The sequence below is a fragment of the Pezoporus occidentalis genome, unplaced genomic scaffold, assembly GCF_034315485.1.
Source record: "Pezoporus occidentalis ecotype Australia unplaced genomic scaffold, CSIRO_AGI_Poc_V1 ctg373, whole genome shotgun sequence".
Taxonomy (NCBI): Eukaryota; Metazoa; Chordata; class Aves; order Psittaciformes; family Psittacidae; genus Pezoporus; species Pezoporus occidentalis.
Genome location: NW_026915695.1, coordinates 13,417 through 32,540, shown reverse-complemented (window position 1 = coordinate 32,540; position 19,124 = coordinate 13,417). Strand labels below are relative to the sequence as shown.

Here is a 19,124-nt window from a genome sequence, read left to right as displayed (position 1 = left end):
TCGCATCCTGCACTGCAGAGCATCATTCAGCTCAGCTCAGCTCATCCCAGCTCCAAGCAGCCTTAGTGGAAAAGCTTGGGATGGGGGTGCTGGGATAAGGGATGGAATGGGGATGACTGGGCAGGGAGCTCCGCATCCTCCCTCCCTCCCTCCTCCGGTCCCCACAGGCCCAGCGAGGAGATGGTGAAGATGGTGCTGAGCCGGCCCTGCCACCCCGACGACCAGTTCACCACGAGCATCCTGCGGCACTGGTGCATCAAACACGACGACCTCCTGGCCGAGCACATCAAATCCCTGCTCATCAAGAACAACAGCCTGCCCCGGAAGAGGCAGAGGTGTGGGGCTGGGGCGGGCACCCTCTGACACCCCCCTGTCCCCTTTGTGTCCCCTTTGTGTGTCCCATTGGGATCCCAGGAACCAAGCAGGTCCCAGTGCTGACCCCCCTCTTGGTACCTGTTGAGCATCTTGCTCTTGGTAGCCAGAGCATCTCCTGGTGCCCAGAGCATCTCCTGGTGCCCAGAGCATCTCCTGGTACTCAGAGCATCTTTTGGTACCCAGAGCATCTCCTGGTACCCAGAGCATCTCCTGGTACCCAGAGCATCTTCTGGTACCCAGAACATCTGGTACCCAGAGCATCTCCTGGTATCCAGAGCATCTCCTGGTGCCCAGAGCATCTCCTGGTACCCAGAGCATCTCCTAGTGCCCAGAGCATCTCCTGGTGCCCAGAGCATCTCCTGGTACCCAGAGCATCTTCTGGTACCCAGAACATCTGGTACCCAGAGCATCTCCTGGTATCCAGAGCATCTCCTGGTACCCAGAGCATCTCCTGGTATCCAGAGCATCTCCTGGTGCCCAGAGCATCTTCTGGTACCCAGAACATCTGGTACCCAGAGCATCTCCTGGTACCCAGAGCATCTCCTGGTGTCCAGAGCATCTCCTGGTGCCCAGAGCATCTCCTGGTACCCAGAGCATCTCCTGGTGTCCAGAGCATCTCCTGGTGCCCAGAGCATCTCCTGGTACCCAGAGCATCTTCTGGTACCCAGAACATCTGGTACCCAGAGCATCTCCTGGTACCCAGAGCATCTCCTGGTGTCCAGAGCATCTCCTGGTACCCAGAGCATCTCCTGGTGCCCAGAGCATCTTCTGGTAGCCAGAGCATCTCCTGGTGCCCAGAGCATCTTTTGATACCCAGAGCATCTCCTAGTGCCCAGAGCATCTCCTGGTGCCCAGAGCATATTCTGGTAGCCAGAGCATCTCCTGGTGTCCAGAGCTTCTCCTGGTACCCAGAGCATCTCCTGGTATCCAGAGCATCTCCTGGTGCCCAGAGCATCTCCTGGTGCCCAGAGCATCTTTTGATACCCAGAGCATCTCCTAGTGCCCAGAGCATCTCCTGGTGCCCAGAGCATCTTCTGGTAGCCAGAGCATCTCCTGGTACCCAGAGCATCTCCTAGTGCCCAGAGCATCTCCGGGTACCCAGAGCATCTCCTAGTGCCCAGAGCATCTTTTGGTACTCAGAGCATCTTTTGGTACCCAGAGCATCTCCTGGTACCCAGAGCATCTTCTGGTACCCAGAACATCTGGTACCCAGAGCATCTCCTGGTACCCAGAGCATCTCCTAGTACCCAGAGCATCTCCTAGTGCCCAGAGCATCTCCTGGTACCCAGAGCATCTCCTGGTGTCCAGAGCATCTTCTGGTACCCAGGACATCTGGTACCCAGAGCATCTCCTGGTGCCCAGAGCATCTCCTGGTACCCAGAGCATCTCCTAGTACCCAGAGCATCTCCTAGTGCCCAGAGCATCTCCTGGTACCCAGAGCATCTCCTGGTGTCCAGAGCATCTTCTGGTACCCAGGACATCTGGTACCCAGAGCATCTCCTGGTGCCCAGAGCATCTCCTGGTACCCAGAGCATCTACTGGTACCCAGAGCATGTTCTGGTACCCAGAACATCTGGTACCCAGAGCATCTCCTAGTGCCCAGAGCATCTTTTGGTACTCAGAGCATCTTTTGGTACCCAGAGCATCTCCTGGTGCCCAGAGCGTCTCCTGGTGCCCAGAGCATCTCCTAGTGCAGTCAGTTGCTTCCCGAGACCCGCACGAGAGCTGGAAGAGGGGTTTTGGCTAAGGGAAGCAGGGCCATGATAATGGGAATGGTTTGACCCTGCCATAGAGAAGATGGGATTGAGATGGGCAGAGCTGGAGGAGGTGCCCGGCTCTCAGAGGGAAACGGGAGCTGCTTCCCGGCTGCATCCCTGCAGCCCTTGGGATGGAGGAGGAAGGACATCTAGTGTCCTGGGAGAGCAGAGCACCCATCCAGCACCCATGCACCCAGCCCCCCTATGGCACAGAGCTGGCACCTCTGGGTGCCCCCAAAGGATCCAGGTCCAATTCCCACTCAGGTGGGGTCCCTCCTGTGGGCAGCACCCCAGGTTCTGTGTCCGAGGCGCTTGGTTGGGATGGAGCCAAGCAGGATGTATCCCCTTATCCCTTGTGCCCCCCCCCACTTTGGGTGCTGTGCCCTGATGGGTGCCGTGCTCTGATGGGTACTGCTCCCTGATGGGTGCTGTGCCCCGATGGGTGCTGTGCCCCGATGGGTGCCGTGCCCCGATGGGTACTGCTCCCTGATGGGTGCTGTGCCCTGATGGGTGCTGCTCCCTGATGGGTGCTGTGCCCTGATGGGTGCTGTGCCCCGATGGGTGCTGCTCCCTGATGGGTGCTGCTCCCTGATGGGTGCCGCTCCCTAATGGGTGCCGCTCTGTGCCCTGATGGGTGCTGTGCCCCGATGGGTGCTGTGCCCGATGGGTGCTGCTCCCTGATGGGTGCTGCTCCCTGCCCTCAGCCTGCGCAGCTCCAGCAGCAAGCTGGCCCAGCTCACCCTGGAGCAGATCCTGGAGCACCTGGATAACCTGCGCCTCAACCTCACCAACACCAAACAGAACTGTACGGACCCATCCCCATCCCATCCCCATCCCATCCCCGTCCCATCCCCATCCCCATCCCCATCCCCATCCCATCCCATCCCATCCCATCCCCATCCCATCCCATCCCCATCCCCATCCCATCCCCATCCCCTCCCCATCCCATCCCATCCCCATCCCCATCCCCATCCCATCCCCATCCCATCCCCATCCCCATCCCATCCCATCCCCATCCCCATCCCCATCCCCATCCCATCCCCATCCCATCCCATCCCCATCCCCATCCCATCCCCATCCCCATCCCATCCCCATCCCATCCCCATCCCCATCCCACCCCATCCCCATCCCATCCCCATCCCCATCCCCATCCCATCCCCATCCCCATCCCCATCCCATCCCCATCCCCCTCATGGGGTGGGGGGGGGGGGGAGAGGACACGGATCCCATCCCTCATTCCCATTTTCCTCCTCTTTCCCAGTTTTCAGCCAAACCCCGATCCTGCAGGCGCTGCAGCACGTCCAGGCCAGCTGCGACGAAGCCCATAAGATGAAGTGAGTCCCTTCCTTCCTCCTCCATCCTGCCCCATCCCCATCCCCATCCCACCCCATCCCCATCCCCTTCCCATCCCATCCCCATCCCTCCCCACCCCATTCCCATTCCCATCACGCCCTATCCCCATCCCCATCCCATCCCCATCCCCATCCCCTTCCCATCCCATCCCCATCCCCTCCCCACCCCATTCCCATTCCCATCACGCCCTATCCCCATCCCCACCCCATCCCCATCCCCATCCCCACCCCATCCCATCCCCACCCCATCCCCATCCCACACCATCCCCATCCCCTTCCCATCCCATCCCCATCCCTCCCCACCCCATTCCCATCCCCATCCCGCCCTATCCCCATCCCATCCCCATCCCATCCCCACCCCGCCCCATTCCCTTCCCTGCCCCCCAGGTTCAGCGACCTCTTCTCCCTGGCTGAGGAATACGAGGACTCCTCGAGCAAGCCCCCCAAGAGCCGCCGCAAGGCCCCCATCGCCAGCCCCCGCAGCCGCAAGAGCACGGCGCAGCCCCCCAACCCCGAGGAGGAGTCGGCCTCCAGCAGCGCCTCGGTGAGCACCCCCCGTTGACACCCATAGGGACCTATAGGGGTGCCCCCCATTGACCCCCATAGGGACCTGCAGGGGTGCCCTCCATTGACATCCATAGGGGTGCCCCCCATTGACACCTATAGGGGTGCCCCCCATTGACACCCATAGGGACCTATAGGGGTGCCCCCCATTGACACCCATAGGGACCTATAGGGGTGCCCCCCCATTGACACCCATAAGGACCTATAGGGGTGCCCCCCCATTGACACCCATAGGGACCTGCAGGGGTGCCCCCCCGTTGACACCCATAGGGACCTATAGGGGTGCCCCCCGTTGACACCCATAGGGACCTATAGGGGTGCCCCCCCATTGACACCCATAGGGACCTATAGGGGTGCCCCCCATTGACACCTATAGGGGTGCCCTCCATTGACACCCATAGGGACCTATAGGGGTGCCCCCCCATTGACACCTATAGGGGTGCCCCCCCATTGACACCCATAAGGACCTATAGGGGTGCCCCCCATTGACACCCATAGGGACCTATAGGGGTGCCCCCCATTGACACCCATAGGGACCTATAGGACTGCTCCCCACCTATAGGGATCCATAGGGCTGCCCCCCCCGTTGCCCCCTATATAGGGACCTATAGGGGTGCCCCCACCCATTGCCTCCTATATAAGAATCCATAGGAGTTCTCCCCCCAATTGCCCACTATATAGGGACCTATAGGGCTGCCCCCCACCTATAGTGACCTATAGGGCTGCCCCCCACCTATAGTGACCCATAGGGCTGCCCCCCACCTATAGGGACCCACAGAGCTGCCCCCCACCTATAGTGACCCATAGGGCTGCCCCCCACCTATAGTGACCCATCGGGCTGCCCCCCCATAGGGGGCTGCCCCCCACCTATAGTGACCCGTAGGGCTGCCCCCCACCTATAGGGACCCATAGAGCTGCCCCCCACCTATAGTGACCCATAGGGCTGCCCCCCACCTATAGTGACCCATAGGGCTGCCCCCCACCTATAGGGACCCATAGGGCTACCCCCCACCTGTAGTGACCCATAGGGCTTCCCCCCACCTATAGTGACCCATAGGGCTGCCCCCCACCTGTAGTGACCCATAGGGCTACCCCCCACCTATAGTGACCCATAGGGCTGCCCCCCACCTATAGTGACCCATAGGGCTGCCCCCCACCTATAGGGACCCATAGGGCTGCCCCCCACCTATAGTGACCCATAGGGCGGCCCACTGCCCCCCACCTATAGGGACCCATAGGGCTGCCCCCCACCTATAGTGACCCATAGGGCTGCCCCCCACCTATAGTGACCCATAAGGCCGCCCCCCACCTATAGTGACCCATAAGGCTGCCCCCCACCTATAGTGACCCATAAGGCTGCCCCCCACCTATAGTGACCCATAGGGCTGCCCCCCACCTATAGTGACCCATAAGGCTGCCCCCCACCTATAGTGACCCATAAGGCTGCCCCCCACCTATAGTGACCCATACGGCTGCCCCCCACCTATAGGGACCCATAGGGCTGCCCCCCACCTATAGTGACCCATAGGGCTGCCCCCCACCTATAGGGACCCATAAGGCTGCCCCCCACCTATAGTGACCCATAGGGCTGCCCCCCACCTATAGTGACCCATAAGGCTACCCCCCACCTATAGTGACCCATAGGGCTGCCCCCCATTGCCCATCGCCCCTCTCTGCCGCAGGAGGAGGAAGACACCAAACCCAAACCCACCAAGAGGAAGCGCAAGGGCTCCTCGGCCGTGGGCTCCGACAGCGACTGATGCTTGTGGGGCAGAGCCAGGAGGATGCTCCCTATGGGGCAGGGGGGGGGGACACGGGACGGGACCCCCCCTTCCCCTGCAACCCCCCCTTTATAACAGCAAAAAGGGGGTTGGGCCTTCCCACCCCCCTCAATGGGGATGGGGACCCCCCTTCCTCCCCCCCCCGCAATGGGGATGGGGACCCCCCCCCCCATGGGGTTTTGGGGTGCGGGGGGGGGGGGGCATCATGCACCCTCTTTCATAGGCATGATGGAAATAAAGAGTGCAAGTGAGTCCTGCTGCAGGGGGCTGGGGGGGGGGGTCATGGCCTGACCCATAGCACCCCACTGATCCTGCCCCACACACCCCACAGAGGGCTGGGGGGGGGGGGGGTGTCATGGCCTGACCCATAGCACCCCACTGATCCTGCCCCACACACCCCACAGAGGGCTGGGGGTGGGGAGGGGGTCATGGCCTGACCCATAGCACCCCACTGATCCTGCCCCACACACCCCACAAAGGGCTGGGGGGGGGGGGGGGCTGTTCCATGTCGTGTCCCACCCCCCCCCCCCAAAGAGTTAATGGAGTTTTTAAGTGTTTTTAAAGGAACCAGCAATAAAAGCCCTCTCCTGTTTTGTACAGCGGCCCCCCCTTGATGCTGTGCACCCCCATTATGGTGCTGTGACCCCCCCTTGATGCTGTGCACCCCCATTATGGTGCTGTGACCCCCCCTTGATGCTGTGCACCCCCTTTATGGTGCTGTGATCCCCCCTTTATGGTGCTGTGACCCCCCCTTGATGCTGTGCACCCCCTTTATGGTGCTGTGACCCCCCCTTGATGCTGTGCACCCCCATTATGGTGCTGTGCACCCGCTTTATGGTGCTGTGACCCCCTCTTGATGCTGTGCACCCCCCCTTGATGCTGTGCACCCCCTTTATGGTGCTGTGATCCCCCCTTTATGGTGCTGTGCACCCCCTTGATGCTGTGCACCCCCTTTATGGTGCTGTGACCCCCATTTATGGTGCTGTGCACCTCCTTTATGGTGCTGTGATCCCCTCTTTATGGTGCTGTGCACCCCCTTTATGATGCTGTGACCCCCCCTTGATGCTGTGCACCCCCATTATGGTGCTGTGATCCCCCCTTTATGGTGCTGTGCACCCCCTTGATGCTGTGCACCCCCTTTTATGGTGCTGTGCCCCCCATTTATGGTGCTGTGCACCCCCTTTATGGTGCTGTGCACCCCCATTTATGGTGCTGTGATCCCCCCCTTGATGCTGTGCACCCCCTTTATGGTGCTGTGCACCCCCTTGATGCTGTGCCCCCCCTTTATGGTGCTGTGCCCCCCATGTGGGGTGGGGGCTCCATGGGGGGGCTCAATGGGGATTGGGGATGGAGGAGACTCAATGGGGAGGGGGGACAGGATTGGGGTCACCCGGGGGGGGGGGGCCATGGGGCAGGAATGGGGGCCCCGGCATCAATGGGGGCTGCTGGGGACGTGAATGGGAGGGGGGTGTCCAATGGGAGTGCCCCTGTAGGGCGTGTCCATTGCGGGGCTGTTCCACGGCTCCAGCCAATGGGCGGTGAGCCGCGGCCGCGCTGCCCAATGAGCGTTCGGGACAGGGGGGCGGGGTCTAAACGAAACGGGCGTGGCGCTGTGTGGGGGGTTGTCCCACGGCTCCAGCCAATGGGCAGTGAGCCGCGGCCGCGCTGCCCAATGAGCGCTCGGTGCATGGAGGCGGGGTCTAAACGAAACGGGGCGTGGCGCTGCGTGCAGCGGTGCGTGCGTGTGTGTAGGGGGGGGGGGTGGGCGTATCCCCGGAGCCCTGCAGCCAATGGGCGCTCTCGGTGTGCTGGCGGCGTCCAATGAGCGCCGAATCTCCGGCGGTGACGTCGGGGCTCCATTGCGCGGGGCGATGTGGGCGCTGCTGGCGGCGCTGGCGCTGCTGCTGCCGGGGCTGCTGCTGCTGCGGCCGCTGCTGCGCGCGGACCTCGCCTTCGCTGCGCGCGCCCTGCGCGCTCGGGGCCGGTTTGGCGGGAGAGGGAGCGCGCGCGCGCGCAGCCTCCCCGCGCGCTTCCTGCGCGCGGCCGAGGCGGGTCCCGCGCGCCCGTTCCTGCGCGCGGCCGGCGGGACCCTGAGCTACGGGCGCGGGGCGCGCTCCGTGGCGCGCGTCGCCAACGCCTTGCGCGGGCTCCGGCTCGGTCCCGCGCGCGGGGGCGCGCTCGGGCCGGGCGTGGCCGTGGGGCTGCTGGCGGGGAACGAGCCCCGCTTCGTGTGGGGGTGGCTGGGGCTGGCGGCGCTCGGGGCGCGCCCCGCGTTCCTCGGGAGCGCGCTGCGCCCCGCGGCGCTGAGGAACTGCCTGAGAGAGTGCGGGGCAAGGGCGCTGCTGGTGGCGGATGGTGAGGGGGGGGGGATGGGGATGGGGATGGGATGGGAGATGGGATGAGGATAGGGAAGGGAAGGGGATGGTATGGGGATGGGTATGGGATGGAAATGGGGATGGGATGGGGAGGGAATGGGAATGGGGAGGGGATGGGAATGGGGATAGGGATGGGATGAGGATAGGGAAGGGGATGGGATGGGGAGGGGATGGGATGGGGATGGGGATGGGATGAGATGAGATGAGATGGGGATGGGATGGAAATGGGGAGGGAATGGGAATGGGGAGGGGATGGAATGGGATGGGGATAGGGAAGGGGATGGGAATGGGGAGGGGATGGAAATGGGGATGGGATGGGGAGGGAATGGGATGCGGATGGGGAGGGGATGGGGATAGGGAGGGGATGGGGATAGGGATTGGATGGGGATGGGGATGGGATGGGATGGGATGAGATGAGATGAGATGATATGGGGATGGGATGGAAATGGGGAGGGGATGGGATGGGGATGGGAAGGGAATGGGAATAGGATGGGAATGGGGATGGAGATGGGGATAGGGATGGGATGGGATGGGGATGGGATGAGATGAAATGGGATGGAAATGGGGATGGGGTGGGGAGGGGATGGGAATGGGGAGGGGATGGGGATAGGGAAGGGGATGGGATGCGGATGGGGAGGGGGTGTGGATGGGATGGGGATGAGGAAGGGCATGGGATCTGGTTGGGGATAGGGATGGGATGAGGATAGGGAAGGGGATGGGGATAAGGCTGGGGTTGGGGATGGGGACGGGTTGGGAGGAACTAGAAAGGTGCAGACCCTATGGGGTCTGGAGTGGGCAAAGGCTGCAGGGGATGGGAGGCTCAGGCATGGCTCCAGGGTGATGCTTTTGGGACCGTGGCAGTCCCGGGCTCATGGGACCAGAGAGGAGGCATCGAGCAGGGAAGAGGCTCCGGAGGGGCCTGGGGCTTGGTCCTCTCATTGAGCCCCCAGCCTGGCCCCATCCCCATGGATCCCAGTGGTCATCCCTGGCCATTTCCCCCCCCCTGTGGGGTAGGGATGGGGCAGCCCCGTCTGGGGTATCCCTATCGCTGGTCCCATCCTCTCCTATGTCCCCCCCAGACCTATTTGCGTCCGTGGAGCCCATCCTGCCCGCGCTGCAGCAGGAGGATGACATCGTGGTGTGGGTGCTGGGCTCGGGGCCGTACCCCCCCGGCGTCGTGGCCCTGCAGGAGCGCCTGGATGCGGCCTCGGAGGAGCTGGAGCCCGAGGACGTTTGGCAGCCGGAGGACATGAACGAGACCTGCCTGTACATCTTCACGTCCGGCACGACCGGTGCGCGGCGGGGAGCGCGGGACGGGGCTCTGGGGTGACGGTGGGGCTGGGGGGTGATGGTGGTGGTGATGGGTCTGTGATGGTGATGGTGGTGGTGATGGTGGGTCTGGGGTGGCGATGGTGATGGTGATCGTCATGGGTCTGTGATGGTGATGGGTCTGTGACGGTGCTGGGTCTGTGATGGTGATGGGTCTGTGATGGTGATGGTAATGGGTCTGTGATGGGTCTGTGATGGTGATGGTGGGTCTGGGATGGTGGTGGGTCTGTGATGGTGATGGTAATGGGTCTGTGATGGGTCTGGGATGGTGATGGGTCTGGGATGGTGATGGTGGTGGTGATGGTGGTGGTGATGGTGATGGTGATGGGTCTGTGATGGTGATGGTGATGGGTCTGTGATGGTGCTGGGTCTATGATGGTGATGGTGATGGTGGGTCTGGAGTGGTGATGATGGGTCTGGGGTGGTGATGGTGGTGGGTCTGTGATGGTGATGGGTCTGTGATGGTGATGGTGGGTCTGGGGTGGTGATGGTGATGGGTCTGTGATGGTGATGGTGATGGGTCTGTGATGGTGATGGTGGTGGGTCTGTGATGGTGATGGTGGTGGGTCTGTGATGGTGCTGGGTCTATGATGGTGATGGTGATGGTGGGTCTGTGATGGTGATGGTGGTAGGTCTGTGATGGTGATGGGTCTGGGGTGGTGATGGTGATGGGTCTGTGATGGTGATGGTGATGGGTCTGTGATGGTGATGGTGGTGGGTCTGTGATGGTGATGGGTCTGTGATGGTGATGGTGGTGGGTCTGTGATGGTGATGGGTCTGTGATGGTGATGGGTCTGTGATGGTGATGGTAATGGGTCTGGGATGGGTCTGGGATGGTGATGGTGGGTCTGTGATGGTGATGGGTCTGTGATGGTGATGGTAATGGGTCTGGGATGGGTCTGGGATGGTGATGGGTCTGGGATGGTGATGGTGGTAGGTCTGGGATGGTGATGGGTCTGGGGTGGTGATGGTGATGGGTCTGTGATGGTGATGATGGCTCTATGATGGTGATGATGTTGGGTCTGTGATGATGTTGGCTCTATGATGGTGACGTTGGCTCTATGATGGTGATGTTGGCTCTATGATGGTGCTGATGCTGATGCTGGTGCCGGGTCTCCAATGACGCTGGTGCCTGCTCTCCAATGGTGCTGGGGGTTGCTCTGCTGATGCCAGGACCCCCCCCCCCGTTCCCCCCCCTTCTTCTTTCCAGGTCTCCCCAAGGCCGCCCGCGTCTCCCACCTCAAGTCCCTGCTGTGCCTGAGCTTCTACGAGCTGGTGGGCGCCTGCAGCCGCGACGTCGTGTACCTGGCGCTGCCCCTGCACCACATGGCCGGCTCCCTGCTGGGCATCGCCGGCTGCATCGGCATCGGTGAGCCAGGATGGGGCCCGGCTCCGTGGGGAGGGCACCGCGGTGCTGGGGACGGGGGGGGTGAGCCCCTGATTGCCCCCATTCACCCCATAGGGGCCACGTGCGTGCTGAAGGAGAAGTTCTCGGCCTCCCAGTTCTGGGACGAGTGCAGGGCCGAGGGGGTCACCGTGTTCCAGTACATCGGGGAGCTCTGCCGCTACCTGCTCAACCAGCCCCAGGTGGGGGGCAGGTTCTGTCTGGGGGTCAGGTTGTGTCTATGGGGATGCTGTGGGTCAGGTTGTGTCTGTGGGGATGCTGTGGGTCAGGCTCTGTCTATGGGGATGCTGTGGGTGAGGTTGTGTCTCTGGGGATGCTGTGGGTCAGGCTCTGTCTATAGGGATGCTGTGGGTCAGGTTGTGTGTATGGGGATGCTGTGGGACAGGCTGTGTCTCTGGGGATGCTGTGGGTCAGGTTGTGTCTATGGGGATGCTGTGGGTCAGGTTCTGTCTATGGGGATGCTGTGGGTCAGGTTCTGTCTATGGGGATGCTGTGGGTCAGGTTCTGTCTGTGGGTCAGGCTGTGTCTATGGGGATGCTGTGGGTCAGGTTGTGTCTATGGGGATGCTGTGGGTCAGGTTCTGTCTATGGGGATGCTGTGGGTCAGGTTCTGTCTATGGGGATGCTGTGGGTCAGGTTCTGTCTCTATGGATGCTGTGGGTCAGGCTGTGTCTATGGGGATGCTGTGGGTCAGGTTGTGTCTATGGGGATGCTGTGGGTCAGGTTCTGTCTATGGGGATGCTGTGGGTCAGGTTCTGTCTATGGGGATGCTGTGGGTCAGGTTCTGTTTGTGGGTCAGGTTGTGTCTATGGGGATGCTGGGGGTCAGGTTATGTCTATGGGGATGCTGTGGGTCAGGCTGTGTCTATAGGGATGCTGTGGGTCAGGTTGTGTCTCTGGGGATGCTGTGGGTCAGGCTGTGTCTATGGGGATGCTGTGGGTCAGGTTCTGTCTCTATGGATGCTGTGGGTCAGGTTCTGTCTGTGGGTCAGGTTGTGTCTATGGGGATGCTGTGGGTCAGGTTGTGTCTATGGGGATGCTGTGGGTCAGGTTGTGTCTATGGGGATGCTGTGGGTCAGGTTGTGTCTATGGGGATGCTGTGGGTCAGGTTGTGTCTATGGGGATGCTGTGGGTCAGGCTGTGTCTGTGGGTCAGGCTGTGTCTATGGGGATGCTGTGGGTCAGGTTGTGTCTATGGGGATGCTGTGGGTCAGGTTGTGTCTATGGGGATGCTGTGGGTCAGGTTCTGTCTATGGGGATGCTGTGGGTCAGGCTCTGTCTATGGGGATGCTGTGGGTCAGGCTCTGTCTATGGGGATGCTGTGGGTCAGGTTCTGTCTATGGGGATGCTGTGGGTCAGGCTGTGTCTGTGGGTCAGGCTGTGTCTCTGGGGCCGAGGGGGTCACCGTGTTCCAGTACATCGGGGAGCTCTGCCGCTACCTGCTCAACCAGCCCCAGGTGGGGGGCAGGTTCTGTCTGGGGGGGGGTAATGGGGGTGCTGTGGGTCAGGTTCTGTCTGTGGGTCAGGCTCTGTCTATGGGGATGCTGTGGGTCAGGTTGTGTCTGTGGGTCAGGCTGTGTCTATGGGGATGCTGTGGGTCAGGTTCTGTCTGTGGGTCAGGCTCTGTCTCTGGGGCGCTGTGGGTCAGGTTCTGTCTCTGGGTCAGGCCGTGTCTGTGGGGCGCTGTGGGTCAGGCTCTGTCTGTGGGTCAGGTTCTGTTTCTGGGGCACTGTGGGTCAGGTTCTGTCTGTGGGTCAGGCTGTGTCTATGGGGCGCTGTGGGTCAGGTTCTGTCTGTGGGTCAGGCCGTGTCTGTGGGGCGCTGTGGGTCAGGTTGTGTCTGTGGGTCAGGCCGTGTCTGTGGGGCGCTGTGGGTCAGGCTCTGTCTGTGGGTCAGGCTCTGTCTGTGGGGCGCTGTGGGTCAGGCCGTGTCTGTGGGGCGCTGTGGGTCAGGTTGTGTCTGTGGGTCAGGCTGTGTCTGTGGGTCAGGCTCTGTCTGTGGGTCAGGCTGTGTCTGTGGGTCAGGCTCTGTCTGTGGGCCGCTGTGGGTCAGGCTGTGTCTGTGGGGCGCTGTGGGTCCGCCCTAACGCCCCCCCGTCCCCGTGCCCGCAGCGCCCCGGGGATCGGAGCCACGGCGTGCGCTTGGCCGTGGGGAGCGGGCTGAGCGCCGGCGTCTGGCGCCGCTTCCTGCAGCGCTTCGGGCCCATGCGCGTCGTGGAGACGTACGGGCAGAGCGAGGGCAACGTCTCCCTCTTCAACTACACCGGGACCCCCGGCGCCGTGGGGCGCGGAAGCTTCATCTACAAGGTGGGGGTCAGAGGGGGTCAGCGGGGGTGAATGGGAGTGAATGGGGTGGGGGTGAATGGGATGGGGTAAATGGGGTGGGGATGAATGGGGGTGAATGGGATGGGGGTGAATGGGATGGGGTGAATGGGATGGGGATAGAGGTGAATGGGATGAGGGTCAATGGGGTGGGGGTGAATGGATGTGAATGGGATGGGGGTGAACGGGGTGGGGATGAATGGGGGTGAAAGGGATGGGGGTGAATGGATGTGAATGGGAGTGAATGGGTGGGGGATGAATGGGGGTGAATGGGATGGGGGTGAATGGGATTGGGATGAGTGGGGGAGAATGGGATGGGGGTAAATGGGATGGGGGTGAATGGGGGAGAATGGGATGGGGGTGAATGGGATGGGGTGAATGGGATGGGGTAAATGGGGTGGGGATGAATGGGGGAGAATGGGATGGGGGTGAATGGGGTGGGGATGAATGGGGGTGAAAGGGATGGGGGTGAATGGGAGTGAATGGGATGGGGGTGAATGGGGTGGGGATGAATGGGGGAGAATGGGATGGGGGTGAATGGATGTGAATGGGATAGGGGTGAATGGGATGGGGGTGAATGGGGGGTCAATGGGATGGGGATAGAGGTGAATGGGATGGGGGTGAATGGGATGGGAGTGAATGGGATGGGGATAGAGGTGAATGGGATGGGGGTCAATGGGGTGGGGGTGAATGGATGTGAATGGGATGGGGGTGAAAGGGATGGGGGTGAATGGATGTGAATGGGAGTGCATGGGGTGGGGATGAATGGGGGAGAATGGGATGGGGGTGAATGGGAGTGAATGGGATGGGGATGGAGGTGAATGGGATGGGGGTGAACGGGGTGGGGGTGAATGGATGTGAATGGGATGGGGGTGAATGGGGTGGGGATGAATGGGGGTCAATGGGATGGGGGTGAATGGAATGGGGGTGAGTGAGGTGGGGGTGAATGGATGTGAATGGGATGGGGATGAATGGAGGTGAATGGGTTGGGGGTAATGGGATGGAGGTGAATGGGTTGGGGGTAATGGGATGGATGTGAATAGGATGGGGGTGAATGAGGTGAATGGAATGGATGTGAATGGGATGGGGGTCAATGGGGTGGGGATGAATGGGGGTCAATGGGATGGGGAGGAATGGGGGTCAATGGGGTGGGGATGAATGGGGGTCAATGGGATGGGGAGGAATGGGGGTCAATGGGATGGGGGTGAATGAGGTGGGGGTGAATGGATGTGAATGGGATGGGAGTGAATGGGATGGGGTGAATGGGGATCAATGAGATGGGGATGAATGGAGGTGAATTTTTGGGGGGTAATGGGATGGGGGTGAATGGGGTGGGGATGAATGGATGTGAATGGGATGGGAGTGAATGGGGTGGGGATGAATGGGGGTCAATGGGATGGGGATGAATGGAGGTGAATGGGTTGGGGGTAATGGGATGGGTGTGAATGGGGTGGGGATGAATGGGATGGGGGTCAATGGGATGGGGATGAATGGAGGTGAATGGGTTGGGGGTAATGGGATTGGGGTGAATGGGAGTGAATGGGATGGGGGTGAATGGGATGGAGATGAATGGGGGTGAATGGGATGGGGATGAATGGAGGTGAATGGGTTGGGGGTAATGGGATGGGTGTGAATGGGATGGGGATGAATGGAGATGAATGAGGTGGGGGTAATGGGATGGGGGTTAATGGGATGGGGGTTAATGGGGATGAATGGGATGGGGGTGAATGAGGGTCAATGGGATGGGAGTGAATGGCAAGTGATTGGGATGGGGATGGGGGTGAATGGGATGAGGTGAATGGAGGTGAATGGAATGGGGGTGAAAGGGATGGGGTTGAGTGGGTGTCAATGGGAGGTGGGCTTCATGGTGGTCAACGGGACGTGCAGTCCGTGGGGGTGTCTGTGCCCCACATTAACCTCTCCCCATTGCCCCCCCCCCCCCAAGCTGGTGTCTCCCTTCGAGATCGTGCGCTACGACGTGGCCACGGGAGCCCCGGTGCGCGACGCGTCCGGGCGCTGCATCCGCGTGGGGCCGGGTGAGTGCCGGCCATGGGGAGGAGGGGGGGGTGCAGGTGCAGATCCCATCGGGTGCCCCCCATTCACCCGCACCCATCGCCCGCAGGGGAGCCGGGGCTCCTGATCGCGCCCGTCACCCCCCGCACCCCGTTCCTGGGCTACGCGGGCGGGCGCGAGCTCTCGGAGCAGAAGCTCCTGCGCGGGGTCTTTGCCGAGGGCGATTCCTACTTCAGCACCGGGGACCTGATGGAGCAGGACGAGGAGCAGTTCGTGCGCTTCCGGGACCGCACCGGGGACACCTTCAGGTACCCCCCGGGGCCACGGTGGTGGTTTTGGAGGGGGGGGACACGGGGGAGGACCCCCTGCGGGACCTGCGCGTCGCCAGCGTCATCCCCATCCACATCGTCGTTGACATCATCTTCATCGTCGTCAGCATCCGTGCCCATCATCATCATCCCCATCATCATCATCATCCGTCCCCATTATCATCATCCCCATCATCATCATCATCCATCCCCATCATCCCCATCATCATCATCATCCATTCCCATCATCATCATCCATCCCCATCATCATCCACATCATCATCATCCATCCCCATTATCATCATCCACATCATCATCATCATCCATCCCCATCATCGCCATCATCATCATCATCCGTCCCCATCATCATCATCCACATCATCATCATCATCCGTCCCCATCATCATCATCCGTCCCCATCATCATCATCATCCGTCCCCAACATCATCATCCACATCATCATCATCATCCATCCCCATCATCCCCATCATCATCATCCGTCCCCATCATCATCATCCATCCCCATCATCATCATCCACATCATCATCCCCATCCCCATCATCGTCATCCCCATCATCATCATCCGTCCCCATCATCATCATCCATCCCCATCATTGTTATCCCCATCATCATCATCATCATCATCATCATCATCATTATCCCCATCCCCATCATCCCCATCCCCATCATCATCCACATCATCCCCATCCCCATCATCCCATCCCCATCATCATTCTCATTATCCCTGTCGTCATCAACATCTATCCCCATCATCATCATCCCCATCGTTCTCATCTCCGTCATCATCCCCATTATCCCCTTCATCATCATCATCATCCACATCATCCCCATCACCCCCGTTGTCATCATCATCTTCATCATCATCATCATCCATCCCCATCATCATCATCATCCGCATCATCCCCTTCATCCCCATCATCCCCATTGTCGTCATCGTCATCATCTTAATCATCATCATCATCCATCCCCATCCTCATCATGATCATCTTCATCGACATCATCCCCATCATCATCTTAATCATCATTCCCGTCATCCCTGTCATCCCCATCATTCCCATCCCCACCATCCCCACCATCCCCATCATTCCCATCCCCACCATCCCCACCATCCCCATCATTCCCATCCCCACCATCCCCACCATCCCCATCATTCCCACCATCATCCATCCCCACCATCCCCATCATTCCCACCATCCCCACCATCCCCACCGTTCCCATCATTCCCACCATTCCCACCATCCCCATCATCCCCACCATCCCCACCATTCCCACCCTCATCCATCCCCACCATCCCCACCATTCCCATCATTCCCACCATCCCCACCCTCATCCATCCCCACCATCCCCACCGTCCCCACCATCCCCACCATTCCCACCCTCATCCATCCCCACCGTTCCCATCATCATCCCTCGCAGGTGGAAAGGCGAGAACGTGGCCACCACCGAGGTGGCTGAAGCGCTGCTGGCCCACGAGGCGCTGCAGGAAGCCACCGTCTACGGTGTCACCGTGCCAGGTAGCGGGGCCCCATGGCGCCGGTGCCCCTGTGCCCCACACCCAAAGGCCCTGTGCCCCACTCCTGCCCTCGCCTCGCCCCACAGGCCAGGAGGGCCGCGCGGGGATGGCGGCGCTGGTGCTGAGCCCCGGCTGCAGCCTGGATGGAGCCGCGCTCTTCCGGCACGTGGAGCGGCTCCTGCCGCCCTACGCATGGCCCCGCTTCCTGCGCCTGCAGGTGAGGGGTGGGGTGGGGTGGGGATGGGATGGGAAAAGGAATGGGGTGGGAATGGGTGGGGATGGGGTGGGGTTGGGATGGGGTGGGATAGGGATGGGGATGGGGATGGGATGGGGTGAGATGGGATGGGATGGGGATGGGATGGGGATGGGGTGGGGATGGGGATGGGATGGGGGGGATGGGGTGGGATGGGGATGGGGTGGGATAGGGATGGGGATGGGGATGGGATGGGGTGAGATGGGATGGGATGGGGATGGGATGGGGTGGGATGGGGATGGGGATGGGGATGGGATGGGATGGGGATGGGGTGGGATGGGGATGGGATGGGATGGGATGGGATGGGGGTTGGATGGGGGTTGGATGGGGATGGGATGGGATGAGATGGGATGGGATGGGGATGGGATGGGATGGGGATGGGGTGGGATGGGGATGGGGTGGGATAGGGATGGGGATGGGGATGGGATGGGGTGAGATGGGATGGGATGGGGATGGGATGGGGTGGGATGGGGATGGGGATGGGGATGGGATGGGGTGGGATGGGGATGGGGATGGGATGGGATGGGATGGGATGGGGATGGGATGGGATGGGGATGGGATGGGGATGGGATGGGATGGGAACGGGATGGGATGGGGATGGGAATGGGATGGGAATGGGATGGAGATGGGATGGGATGGGGATGGGATGGGGATGGGATGGGGATGGGATGGGATATGGGGATGGGGTGTATGGATAATGGGATGGATGGGGTGTATGGGGGATGGGATGGGGTGGGGGATGGGATATGGGGATGGGATGGGGTGGGATTGGGATGGGGATGGGATGGGGATGGGATGGGATGGGGATGGGGATGGGGATGGGGATGGAGGACACACGGATAGGTCCCATCCTGCCCCATTGCGCCTCAGGAGCGCCTGGAGATGACGGACACCTTCAAGCAGCAGAAGGTGCGGTTGGCACAGGAGGGCTTCGACCCCACCTCCATCCCTGACCCCCTCTTCCTGCTGGACCAGAGCTCCAAGGCCTATGTGCCCCTCGGCCCTGCGCAATGGGAGGGGGTCCTGGATGGGAGCATCCGCATTTAGGGGGCCCCAAACCCATGGGGGGGTCCTGCACTGGGTGCCCCATGGGATCCCCATGGCCATCCCTGGGTACCCAACATCCATCCCTTGATACCCAGTGTCCCTCCCTGGGAACCCAACGTCCATCCCTGGGTACCCAACATCCATCCCTTGGTACCCAGCATCCATCCCTTGGTACCCAGCATCCATCCCTGGGTACCCAACGTCCATCCCTGGGTACCCAACGTCCATCCCTTGGTACCCAGCATCCATCCCTGGGTACCCAACGTCCATCCCTTGGTACCCAGCATCCATCCCTGGGTACCCAGCATCCATCCCTGGGTACCCAGCATCCATTCCTTGGTACCCAACGTCCATCCCTTGATACCCAGTGTCCCTCCCTGGGTACCCAACGTCCATCCCTTGGTACCCAGCATCCATCCCTTGGTACCCAGCATCCATCCCTCGTACCCAACATCCCTCCCTGGGTACCCAACATCCATCCCTGGGTACCCAGCATCCACCCCTCGGTACCCAATATCCACCCTGTAGCTCCCCACGTCCATCCCACATCCCCGGGTACCCACATCCATCCTCCTGTCCCCAGTCCCTGTATCAGTCCCGTCTGTCCCTGCATCCATCCTGCCATCTCTGGGTACCCCACATCCGTCCTATAGCTCCCCACATCCATCCTCCATGTCTCCATGTCCATCCTTCCAGCCCCACGTACCCCATGT

The 19,124-nt window shown here is 61.2% G+C and overlaps 2 protein-coding genes across 2 annotated transcripts in view; both read left to right on the top strand.

The window, feature by feature from the left end:
* INTS3 (integrator complex subunit 3) overlaps positions 1-5,838 on the top strand; it is a 38,914-nt gene extending 33,076 nt beyond the window's left edge. Inside the window, exons 26-30 of the mRNA XM_062631739.1 lie at positions 168-335; positions 2,837-2,937; positions 3,394-3,466; positions 3,872-4,028; positions 5,731-5,838. Coding sequence (XP_062487723.1) covers positions 168-335; positions 2,837-2,937; positions 3,394-3,466; positions 3,872-4,028; positions 5,731-5,808 — 577 coding nt within the window. The 3' untranslated portion in view covers positions 5,809-5,838. The remainder of the gene's footprint in view (positions 1-167; positions 336-2,836; positions 2,938-3,393; positions 3,467-3,871; positions 4,029-5,730) is intronic.
* A 1,781-nt stretch (positions 5,839-7,619) lies between these two features.
* Positions 7,620-19,124, top strand: SLC27A3 (solute carrier family 27 member 3). The gene is made up of 10 exons (XM_062631807.1): positions 7,620-8,184; positions 9,284-9,496; positions 10,744-10,902; positions 10,996-11,120; positions 13,047-13,241; positions 15,202-15,292; positions 15,379-15,577; positions 17,015-17,112; positions 17,198-17,328; positions 18,235-19,124. The coding sequence occupies exons 1-10, from the start codon at positions 7,620-7,622 to the stop codon at positions 18,409-18,411; spliced, it is 1,953 nt and encodes a 650-aa protein (XP_062487791.1). The 3' UTR covers positions 18,412-19,124.